Genomic DNA, 12,225 nt, shown 5'->3' with positions numbered 1-12,225 from the left:
TACCATAATGATACTTGTGTTGTAGCGGGTCTCAGAATTTCTTTGCTTTTTCTGATTGTATGCGTTTTGAACATTTTGTTTATCTATTTATCCATCAGTGGGAGAATCCACATTTTAACCAAATGATTGGTTGTTAAGGTCCATATTAAATGTAAGCTGAATTTTACTCATATAGAAAACCTTTTAGAGTACTAGAATACATTTGAAATGTTATCTGTCATTAATCGTTATTACAGTTTTTTTGAAAAGCTCTTTTCATGTTTTTAGAGTGACATTTTGGTCCAGGAATGGAATCATTTAGCTCTGTTGACTGCTAGATAGTGTCTGGTTACTGCCTGCCTCATTTACAGCACCCCTGTTTTCTTAGGAGGTCAGTGCAAGGGTGGACATTTTCCCCCCTACCTGTGCCATATGGTTAATGTTACCTCTGGGCTCCTTTCCCCTCCGATTGCGAATCATCTTCCATTTCTGTGTCGCTTCCCACTTGGTTTTGAGCAGTTGATGCGTGGGGACAGGTAATTCCCCTTGAACCAATTCTACATCTTGAAGCTCTGGGTACTTGGGTCAGGAGGTGCTTCCTGCAGAGTTTCAGAAGCAGGTTTCCGGTTGTTGCTTTCTATCCCGATCATCTGTGCTACATCAGAAGCCCCTGCTCCTCCATTTGGGATATCAAAGTGGAATTCCCACTGCGAAGACATGAGAACATACACCATCTGTGGGAGGTGTGCCATGTGTTCAGGCTGGTCATTCTGGGATGGAGGTTTTGCTGCAGGTTATGCCCCCCAGTGGCTACTCATTCTTGTAGGCAGGGCAGGCAGGAAGACACTGCAGGTGATTTCCACACTGAGTGGTGTGCTGTCTAGTGGGACTCATAGCAGCGACAGAAAAGGCCATGTCCGCATAACCTGGTGTAGCAGCCACCAGTCTCCCATGGTTGTGGAACACCTCTGTGATGTGACCAGGGTGAATTTATTTTATTTTAAATAATTTAGTAATGATGTGTGGCAACCATCAGAGGTCTAGAAGTAAGTAACCTGCCTCTTTCTTCCTGTCTTGGTAGTGACCACCCTTGGCATTGACTCCTGTTTGTCCAGGGCCAAACCAGGAATCGAGGAACAGTACAGCAGGGATGCACTGTCCTACAGTGGGTGTCGCTGTGTGCAGAGGGGCAGTGATGGGGGGGATTGAATAGGCAGAGATGTCCTGGGATTAGGGACCTGGTTCCTGGCTGTTGGCTGGGTTCCTTAGTCTTTCTTCACGCCCTCTCTGCAGGGGAATCATGGCAAGTGGCCTCTTTCTGATCTGTCTGAAGCATAGGCTGCAGCATTGTGACCACTGGCTGTGGTTTGCTTCAGTCTCTGCCACCTGTCCCGCAAGGCTGACTTGGGCACCCTTACAATATGGCTACCCCAGATTGCTGGGTTTCTTAGTTGGTGGAGGGCTTCCTTCCTTCCTTCCTTCCTTCCTTCCTTCCTTCCTTCCAGGCATCTAGGAAGAAGAGAAATGGCTTCCTGTAGATGTGCTCAAATGTGCCAGAATGGCCTTCTTCCCATTCTGTTTCTTAGGTCACTTGGGCCAGCTCAGGGTCAAGGGGACGAATGTGAAGCCACTTGTGTTGACATAGGGAGTAGCAGAACTTCACAGCCATTTTTAATCTGTTGCACATCTGTTGTGAGAGCAACTTCATGGCTGATTTTTTTATCTGTGCTGGCTGATGGTAGTTTTTCGGGAAGAACATTCCTTCTGTCTACTGAGGACTGCAGCCCCACCAGTCCCAGCTAGTACACCAGATATTTGGGCATTGGAGTACAGACAGCCTTGCAGCAAGCACCAGACATTTTCTTTTCTCACCTTTCTTTTTCTTTCTGTTTGCCTCCATTTCAGTCAATGTAAGTTATTTCTCTAACTAACTATAAAGAAACATGAAAGAAGCAGGGGATATTTTAGCACCCAAAAAGCCAGCTGAAAATGAAATTCACATGGCCAGAAGCTTCCTCACAAGGATTTTAAGGAATTCAATGAGGTATAGTCTTGATTTTGTAATTTCTTACTTCTGTGGTATAGGAATTTGTCTCAGAGAGTCATCAAAACCTTTGTGTTACAAAGCTTTGGTTTCATTTTAGAAAGCAATTCTTTGTTGTTTTCTAATGTTGTGGCCTGCTGGGGGAGATGTCTGATCATTGTAAGGCAGCAGAAGATGCTCATTTGGGTTCTTTTCTTCATTCTACCCATGGGGAGCTTGTTGCTGCCTTCAGAGGCTGAGGAGGGAAGGAAAGCTGGCTTTCTTCTGGAGGTTTGGAGGAGAAAGCGGCCTAGATGGTCTTTGGGTTTGGGAGCACCTGTAGGGCTTTCCAGAGGGACACACCTGGCCATCTGGGCAGGTGTGGCCATAGCACCCAGAGGCCACACTCAGGATGGTGGCAATTGTGGCAAGGGCTCAGGAAGGCTCATGGCATATGGAAAAGCTCTGCTGAAACAGACTCCAGCCTGTCAGTGGGGGGCGCCTTGATTATGATGCTAAGAAGTGTTGGGTCAGCCTTGTAGCATATGCTGCAAGGCGCAAAGACAGGAGCACTAGCCTGGTCCTACTTAGCTTAGCTGCAAGACAGCAGGGTCCACCACATCAGTAGAGCCATGCCACCTGAGCTCTGTGTGAACTAGCCAACTCAGGGACTCATCCTCATCCTTTCTTCCCAAGGAGATTCTGAGTCCTGTGCAAACTTGCACTGAAACTCAGTATCTAAGATAAGGAGACTCCAGTTTTGTTCACATTATTGGGGGATTGTTTTTTTAGAGCAGATTTATCTTAACATGTATAAAATTTTCATTGATAAATGATAATTATGTGTATTTATACAGAAATCAATTCTTTTTTTTTTTTTTTTTTTTTGTACCGGGGATCAAACTCAGGACCATGAGCTTGCAAGGCAGGTGCTTAATGCCACTGAGCTAAATCCTCAGCCCTTAGGAATCAATTCTAAGGAATAAGTGCTGCCGCATGTTTTGCACCCTATGACTCCCACTCAGCATGAGGGCAGAGTGGGCACTGACAAGCTCCTAAAAAGAGTGAGTGTGCAGGAATACAGTGGCCAGCGCCCGAGTACCACTCTGTGGGTTTCACTAAGCAGGCAGTGCAGACTTCCTGTCTGGTTACACAAGTGTGCAGTGTGCAAAGCCCCTGCCTCAGCTGTCCTCTTTCTTTTTCAGAAGGAACGACGTGAGCTGGAGACCCCACTCATGGCACGCCACCAAGTTCTCTGATGACCACCCTGAGCCCGCGGCCTCTCAGTTTCCCTCCACCAGTGGCTGCTCTTCTTGGCATGGCTGCCACCACACCACGTAGGTGCTCATGTTCTCGCTATCCAATGTTGGGGTGATTTTAATGTTTCTGATGAGACCAGGTTACCTGGTCAATACCTGGTTAGGGTTAGAACGCTGAATGTTTCACTGGCCAGCAAAGTGTATGACAGTGGGAAACAGAAAACCATGTGACAAGAGGGAGGATGAGCATTCTCCATGTTACCAGAAGGCTCAGGATGGGTCACCTCAGTGGCTTTCCTTTGGGACTGTTCTGTGGGGCACCAGGCAGTCGGGGGTTCAGAAGGGTGGATAGCTTCTTGTGGCATGCACATATGCACAGCCACCATCCTTCTCTCAAAGGTTTCACAAAGGATTGGAAGGCTAGAGATACTGGTGGGGTGGCGGGTGTATTTTATGAAAGTTGCCAGGGAGATCCTATTGTGCCTCTTACCTTCTTCCCAACCCTGTCTTGGTATTAGTGACAAACATCCCTGTGTGCAGGTAGTGTAGTTTTAGGGGATGTGTATGTGTGTCCCATGCACATGTGCATATGTGTGCATGTGTGTTTGTTGTGCATGGTATATATGTGTATGACTATAAATGTGTATGGATGTATATGTATCCATATGGGTATGTTTGTGTGTACCTCTGTGCATATATGAGTGGGAATCTGACTGCATGTGTGTGTACATGCATGTTTGTGTACACATATGTGTGTGTTTAAAACTGATATACTCATCTCAAAACCTGTCTATTAATAAATACTGGTCTGCCACAGAACTCCAAGCTAAGGCAACATGCAATGTGAAGGAAGTATCCCTCAAATACAGTATTAGTGTTCAGAGTGACAAGGGAGGATGGTACTGTATTTAGCCCAGAGAGTTTTCTTGCAAAACCAGATTGTTAACCGGGTTGTAAAACTTTGGCAAAAAATAAGCCTTTCATGTTCTACTGAAGTGACTTAAATGCCGTAGGATGTCCATTGAGCCCACTAGGAATTTGGCAGGCGCTGTTGAGAGAGAGAGGAGCAGGCGTGCTGCCCACGTCTGTGTGGGAACAGCACTCAGTGCTGTTGTTTCTGCTCGGACCTAGGATCTCAAGGCAGAATCGCTGCTGGGGAGAGAAGTCAGGAACACGCCCCGTCTTGGAGCTCACAGAACGTAGCAGTGTCCAACCTGTGCAGTCATCTCCCTCCTTTACATGAGCTCACCAGTGCATCCCCCCAACCATGTCCTTGGTGTGGTTGAAGATTCTTTTCTCATCTTGTCCTCACCAAGCCTAGCATAGCCACAGCTGTTTATCTCCCCACCCCCAGCCCCAGCGTGTATTTTCTAGCTTTGTGAAACTTTCAGGAAAGTTCAGGAAACTTTCAGGAAACTTTCAGGAAAGCATGAGAAGCTCCTAAAAAGGATAAATAATTCACCAGTAAGAGCCATCAGCTGCACACACAGTTACTGCATCACAGAGTGATGTCTCAGCTGACTGTTTACATCTTCGGTCCCATCCTGGTTGGTACCATGGGGTTTCTTGTGTTTGTGCCTCACCCCAGTGACCCTGCAAGGTTTGCTCAGTTCACTGCACACTGCCATGTGTTGTTTTGCTGGGAAAGCCCATCTTGTCAGTCTTATATCCAAGGTCTAGCATTTAGAGAGAAGCTAGTCACCCTCTAGTATTTGGGTTTGGAAAAGTATTATTTGTTTTCAGAGTTGGGCATGGTGGTGTATGCCAGTAATCCCACGGGGCTCAGGAGGCTAACACAGGAGCAGAGCTGTGAGTTCAAAAGCCGCTTGGGCTACCAAATGAGTTCAAGGCCATGAACTGCATAGTGAGACTCAATCTCAAGAAGACGAAAAAAAAAAAAAAAAGTATCTTTCAATTTTTTTTCTTGTTGTTTTAAATTCTTTTGTTTTTTGATAATGCTGAAGAGCAAAACCAGGGCCCTATATATGCTAGGCAAATGCTGTGCCACTGAACTACTCCCCCAGCCTGCAATATTAAAATTATTCTCATTTGATTACTGCCTACGACATACGCTTAAAGCAGGGATCTGCACGCTGGTTCTGCAAAGGGCTAGAGGGCAGGTATTTTCAGCTTTGCAGGCCGACTGGGCTCTGTCTCAGTTGCTCAGATTTACTGCTGTAGTACAAAAGCAGTCATAGCCTATGCGTGGACAAATGGGCACAGTTGTGTTCCAGTAAATCTTTGTATGTGGATTGAACTTGGTGGTTCATACCATCCTCACAGGTCAGATAGAAATACTATTTCTTTGGTTTCTTTTCCCATGACCATTTATGAAACAGAAAAAAAAAAATCCTTAGCTCATGTATTGTTACTCACCAGTCTCTGCCTTTGATGAGAGATGGTCCACAGAAGGGTTAACTCCTGCATTGCCTGCTACTGCTATAGGCATTAGGGTGAAAAGTCCCCAGTGGTGAAAGGGATCTATTGAAAAGGCCTCCAGTAGGGGAACTGGACCTCAGTCTTTCCAGCCAGTCCTCCAGAAGTACCCTGCCCTCCTGCCCTCCTCTCCCCTCCCCTCCCTTCCCTTCCCCTCACTTCTCTTCCCTGTGCCCTGCCTTCTTACTCCCGTCTCTCTTTCCCACCCTCCCCTTCCCCCCAGAATTCTGTCCCCTTTCCCCATTTCTCCCTCTGCCTTTCTCCCTTCTCTCCTCATAATTCAGGTGTGCTAGGTAAGATCTCAGACCCGGGGAGCTCATCCTAGGAGGTTGCTGTTGGTATCCTGACCCTCTGTGGAGGGCCAGCTGTGTTCATCCAGCTGTTGCCCAGCAATCTTGCCATTTGCAAATGTTCCTGTTGCTCTTTTTTCCTGTAGTTCTTCCTCCCAAGATCTGTCCAGTTCGTGGGAGCAAAGGAACCTACAGCGCACATCGGACCACTTCAGCTCCCTGGGCAGCGTTGACAGCTTGGACCACCCCTCCCAGCCCTCCCCCTCTGGACACCTCTTGGCAGCCAAGTCTAACAGCAGCATCAACCACCTGGGTGGCCCCAACCAGCGTGATTCGGCTTATGGATCGTTTTCCACCAGCTCTGGCACCCCGGACCACACCCTGCCCAAGGCTGAGGCCTCCTCAGTAGAGAACATCCTCCACAAAGTTGGGCTCTGGGAGGCGGCCCCTCAGGCCCTGGAGGAGAGGCCCTCCACCTTCCTTTCCAGAGCCCCCGGGGACAGCAGTAAAAGCCCCAGGCCAGAGGACACTGTTGAACCCAAGCTGACCGCTTCCAGCAGGTCCAGTTTCGGGCCCATCTGGCATGTTCCTGACAAGAAAAAAGCCCCTCCATCACCACCCCCTCCTGCACCTCCACTGCGCAGTGACAGTTTTGCTGCCACCAAGAACCATGAGAAGCCGCTGGGCCCTCCATTCTCAGAGGTGGCCGCCACGAAGCTCTCGGCAGCCCCAATCCAGCTGCAGCCTCGTGGTGATTGGAGGTCAGACCTGGCTGATCGCCAGCGGAGGCCCAGGTGCCTGAGCATTGGGAAGGAATCAGGAGGCCACCATGAGTGCAGCCAGCCAGGTGGTCCCCTGGGCAGGGTCCAGGCCTCCCTGTCCAGTGCTGATGCACCCCAAACACAGCCTCCCCACAGGGGCCAGCACCTATGCCAGTGCAGTGATGAGGGCGTTACTGGGAAGCCCATGTCCCTGAGGGAGTGGCATCGTGTGGCCCCATCTGGAGGGTGGCAGGACCTGCCTGTGCCTCAATGCCAGGATATTGGCCCTCCACAAGTCAGGTGGCCCAAGGCTGCTGATCAGAGCTATTCCTGTGTGGCTGCCAGGCAGCCCCCGTTCCCAGGGGAGTGTTGGCACTGGAATGTGGCTCCAGGGACCTCCGAGTACCTTTCCCTGCATCCGGTGATGAACCCCAACCCAAGGTGCCCCCTGGCCCGCCAAGAGGAGCCTGGTCCCCTGCCAGACACGGTCACTGGGGGTGGTGCCTTGGGATTCCACAAACTGTCCAGGACCAGCCACGCCGAGCAGGGGCCACTGGCTGGTGGCTTCAGGGTGGCAGACGGGGAGGGCAGCAGGATCTCTCGCCAGCGGACGCCCATGTTGCACTCACTGAGCCAGGAGGGCCAGCTGGGCGCCATGGAGAAGCTGCCACCCTTTGACGCGCAGGTGGGTCGACCTGCACGGAGGAGCGACCGGTTTGCCACCACACTGAGGAATGAGATCCAGTTGCGCAGGGCCAAGCTGCAGAAAAGCAAGAGCACAGCGACCCTGGCTGAGGGGAGTGGGGCCAATGCAGAGGCTGGCAGTTGGCAGGCCCAGCCTGGGGTCCCTTCAGAAGGTGCCTTCTCCAGCACCTACAAAGACCACCTGAAGGAGGCCCAGGCACGGGTCCTGAGGGCCACCTCCTTCAAGCGCCGTGACTTGGACCCCAGCCCTGCAGACCAGTATCCTGGGCCCCCAGAACACAGGGCCAGGGAGCATGGTGCCACCTTGTCTTGTCCCGTGGAGCCGGACTGCGCACCTCACTTTTGGGAGGCAGGTCTAACCAAGCCAGCATCACCTGGAGGTGGGCCGCCCCAAGTGTCCCGAGTTGGGGGCCGGAAAAGGTTCACGGCAGAGCAGAAGCTGAAGTCGTACTCTGAACCAGAGAAAATGAACCAGGTGGGGCTATTGGGGGACTGCAGTTCGCATCAGCACCCTGGGACCCCTGAGGACTGCATGGGCACATTCGCTGACAGGTGGAAGTTTTTTGAAGAAACGAGCAAACCTGTTCTCCAAAGGCCAGGCCACAGACAAGCTGCATGCGGACTCCCAAGAGAGAAGGCAGAGAGGCCACGGACCGCAGGGATGGCAGGCCCAGGAGGTGAAAACACGGAGCCTCGGCTGCAGAAGAGGTCACGTGCACCTTCCTTTGGAGAAATCCTCAATGGTTACAGGAAAGTAGAAAACCCTGGGAAGTTGGACCCGCCACAGAGACTTGGGACTTTTGCAGAGTACCAAGCCTCTTGGAAGGAACAGAAGAAGCCTTTGGAAGCCATAAGTGCCGGGCGGTGTCATTCGGCAGATGACATTCTGGATGCAGCACTGGACCAGCACCAGAGACCACAGTACGTTCACGAACGGTCCCGGTCGTCACCGTCCACAGACCACTACGTGCAGGTAAGCATCACACTGTGGGCCAGAGTGTCTGCTGCCTGCCTTGGCTGCCTAGAGCCACCTGCATGCACCCAGAACACAGTAGCCCTGGTGGTGCTGTAGGAGCACAGCTGTCTGAGTGCCTACAGCACTGGCATGAGTCGTCTTTGTGTGCCAGGTGCTTGAGGGCAGTCTCCATACAAGGTGGTTGTCATGCCTTATTCTTGCAGACCCACACCTTCCCTTCTCAGCCACCCTGTCTTAATCTCACTTCCTTTGTTATCTTTTCCCTGTTACTAGCTTGCTTCTACCTTAATGCCAAGCAGAGGCTTGGTAAATGGCTCTTTTGAAGTAAAAGTGGGTGCTTTTAAGACTTCACATACTACAGACATTTTTTTTTGAGGTACCAGAGATTAAATACACTGGGATTGCTGATGTGGGCACCATACCCACCACTGGCTCTCTAGAATACAGATAGCCCTCTGACCTTTTATTGGAGGAGGGCACAGTGCTAAGGATCAGATCTTGGGCTTCATTTGTGCTAGGCAGGTGTTATGCTGCTGAGCTACATCCCTAGCCTAGCCGCTTTTCAAATATTGATGCCAGCTAATGTCTATTGTAATTGTTATTCTTTTTTAACTTGCAAGAATCTTTCAGGATTGCGCTGGGACAGAGTATCTTTTAAGATGCATTAAACTATTGCACTATTTTAGGGTGACAGTTTTGATAGTAACAATTAACTTAAAACTTCCTAGAAAGTACATATGCTTCTCAGTACCTCAGAGTCTGGTCTGTCTGACTCACTTTCACCCCCTTTCCTTCTCTGTCATATTCTTCCTTTTCCATGTCCTTCTCACAGCCTTTTCTGCATCTTTTGCCTGCATTGGTATATTTCTGAAGAGGAAACAAACAAACAAAAAAAAGCCCTGTTGCAGCCACAGATTCAGATTCTAATAAATGAACCAACAGACACCCACTGCCCTGCCCTGGTTTGGTGGTGGTAGTTTTTCAAGACGGGCCTTGCTTAATGCTCTTTAGGATGATGTATGCCAAGCCAGCTGGAACTTGTGATTGTTCTACCTCAGGCTCCTCAGTGCTGGGATTACATGTGCCACAGCACCTGGCTAGTAGTGATTTTCGTATGTTTACCATGTGCAAGGAAAGATAGCTGCTCGTTTGCCCGATGGCATCTTGTGCTGCAGATCCTGCACGAGCTGTTTCTACCATTCTCCACTCTGCCTGTGGCCCGTTCCCTGTGACCTGTGAGGGTTCTGGGCTCACTTGCTCGGGAGTACAGAATTGCAACCTCAGACAAGACCTGCAGTGGGAAGTCTCCCGCAGTGGCTTACAACCAGCTGTCCTTTTTTTGATTTCTTTTGGTTGGTGGGTGGGTGGTTGGGTTGGGTCTCATGGTCTGCAGGCTGCAGGCAGGAGCTGGTTCCTGCCTGGAGTATAAGTGTCCATGGGGTCCTAAGTCCTGTGCCTCAGGGAGAGACGCTGTGGAGCCATACAGCACAGTGGGCAGGACACGTCATTGGCTTTGAGGCACGGGCACACAGGCAAACCCACAAATTGAGGGCTTTTGTAATAACAGCTGCCTCAGGAAGGCGGCCTGAAGGTTTGACGTCTATGCTGCCATCCTTTGCAGGAGGCATCTGTTGAACCTCTAAGGCAGCCAGGGAACTCCGGAGGGCACCGAGAAACGCCTGCGTCTACAGTCTGTGTGCGGGAGGCACATTGCACTCCGAGGTAAGTGACTTTTGGATCTTGGGTCATTTGCTGCAAAGGTGTCTTGAGGGTGGGCTGCTCTGTGGAGGGCGAGGCTTCCTGTGGCGTGATGTCTTGGTTTTGGCAAACCCTAAGTGGCTCGTAACTGGGCATGATTCAGGCACTGTTGTATGCTGGACTTGTGAGCAGAGACTGTGCCTGGCAGCCCTGCCCAGAGAATCATGGCCATGACAGTTTTGCTTCTCGAAGTGGCTGCTGTGTTTTCCATGAAGTGAGATGTTTTCTGGGGATAAGATGGAGAGTCCTGTGTAACATGCTTGAGTTTGTCCTGTCCTGCTGGGAGGTATTTCTGAGCACCTCAGATTTGGAGTTGGGGCTCGGGATTGTTACTCTGGAGGGGAGAGGGCCAATCTTTGTAATATGGACATACTTAGTGGGTTCTCTTGAACTTGAAAATAGAAGTGGAACCAGTGAAAGAAAATTGATAGACTAAAGATTGGAGGAGATAAGACAATACTTCATGTGACGAAAAAAGCAGGGGTAGCTTGCCCATCAGCCACAGAATGGATAGGAAAGATACGGTATTTTTATACAATGGAAAGCTCCTCAGCTGTAAAGAAGGATAACCTCAAGGCTCTTGTAGGTAAATAGATGCAACTTGAGATCATGTTCATGAGTGAACTAGTTCAGACTCACTTCGCATGGGTGTTGTCTCCCTAGTAAAAGAAACTGAAGGAGTTAGTGGGATCCAAAATGTACAGTAGACATTGTGAAGGTGAAAGGGGAGGAAATGCCTAAAAAGGGAAGGTGGTAGCCATTGTTGATTTCCTATTTCCTTGTTTTGAAGTCCTGTTTCACTTGCATTGTTTTGTTTTGATTGGTTTTATTCTGTTCCATTTTGTTTGATTTTCCTGTGTCTGATGGTGTGAGCAGCAACTTTGAAGATAACAAGATATATATTGTAGCCATTGTTGATTTCTTGTTGCCTTATTTTGAAGTCCTGTATCACTTTCATTGTCTGTGAGGTTTCATTTTATTCTGTTCTGGTCTGTTTGATTTTTATCATGTCTAATGATATGGGCAGCTATTTTGAAGATAACACGAGGCATTATGGTAGCCATTGTTGATTTCCTATTATCTTGAAGTCTTGTCTCCTTCTCACTGTTTTATTTCAATTGATTTTGTTTGGTTTTATTGTCTTTAAAATAAAATTAGAAAAAAAAAAAAGATGAAGAAGTGGCATCAGTTGAGTCCCCAGAGAGGGCTGACAAGTGCGATGTTAGCTAGCAGTCACTGCATGCCTGCTATGATTCTCAAATGTCCCACACGTCACAGTTCTGCTGTTAGGGTGGGACTCAGATAAAACACAGGGTATTTCCTGGCTGCTGCTGCCTAGTGTAGGGCAGGACAAACATGTGTCTCTGAGAGGGCATAGTGTAACTTTGTTTCCCAAGTGTGTATGTGGGACTGGTGGAAGGAATTGTGTGTGCCTGAGTTCTGGATTGCCTCTAGACCCTGCTGCAGTTGGTGTGGTGTGCAAATCAAATGCTGACTGCAGAGCTGGGGAGTGCACGGCAGCAATCACCAGGCTAGGTGTTCACTGTCAGCAGCCTTCAGGAATGAGGTTTTCTTTCATTTGGGTTTAAACCCAATGCTACCAACTGTACAGAAAAGTAGACATATTTAAGGCAACCAACAAGTTTTCTGCCCTGTGAGCACCTGTGTGGAAAGTCCTTCAGTTGCTTAACACTGTGTAGCTGGAGCAAGAAGCAGAACGGTAGGAAAGGCTGATGAATAATCCCCCATCAAAACATCACAGTGCTGGCGAGGCACAATTCCAGCTCTGTCCCTGTGGGCTTGCAGTAGGTCATGTGCCAGGCGCCAGCTGTGGTCTATTTGCCAAGCTGGCGTCCAGGCGCCTCTGCAGTTGTGGAGCCAGCGGTACAGTGTGCATGGCAGCCTGGGTCAAGAGGGGGGCTGTGCACAGCACCCTGTGCCAGCAGTGTGTGCTTGGGCAGAGGGCACATATTGGGGCCGGTGGTTAGAGCCTCCATTCTGCATAGAGGATGTCACTGTGCAAGGTAGAATGAGCATG

The 12,225-nt window shown here is 49.5% G+C and overlaps 1 protein-coding gene across 2 annotated transcripts in view; it reads left to right on the top strand.

The window, feature by feature from the left end:
* The window catches only part of Shroom2 (shroom family member 2), a 152,750-nt gene that overhangs the window by 90,227 nt on the left and 50,298 nt on the right, over positions 1 to 12,225 (top strand). For both annotated transcript variants that reach the window (XM_063243109.1, XM_063243108.1), the window contains exons 3-5: positions 3,208 to 3,339; positions 6,134 to 8,426; positions 10,051 to 10,151. In XM_063243109.1, the coding sequence (XP_063099179.1) occupies positions 3,208 to 3,339; positions 6,134 to 8,426; positions 10,051 to 10,151 (2,526 nt within the window). The remainder of the gene's footprint in view (positions 1 to 3,207; positions 3,340 to 6,133; positions 8,427 to 10,050; positions 10,152 to 12,225) is intronic.

This window comes from Cavia porcellus, unplaced genomic scaffold (assembly GCF_034190915.1).
Source record: "Cavia porcellus strain 051 isolate PalLab524CR breed Dunkin Hartley unplaced genomic scaffold, mCavPor4.1 scaffold_33, whole genome shotgun sequence".
Lineage (NCBI taxonomy): Eukaryota > Metazoa > Chordata > Mammalia > Rodentia > Caviidae > Cavia > Cavia porcellus.
This window is presented reverse-complemented; position numbering and strand designations above follow the sequence as displayed.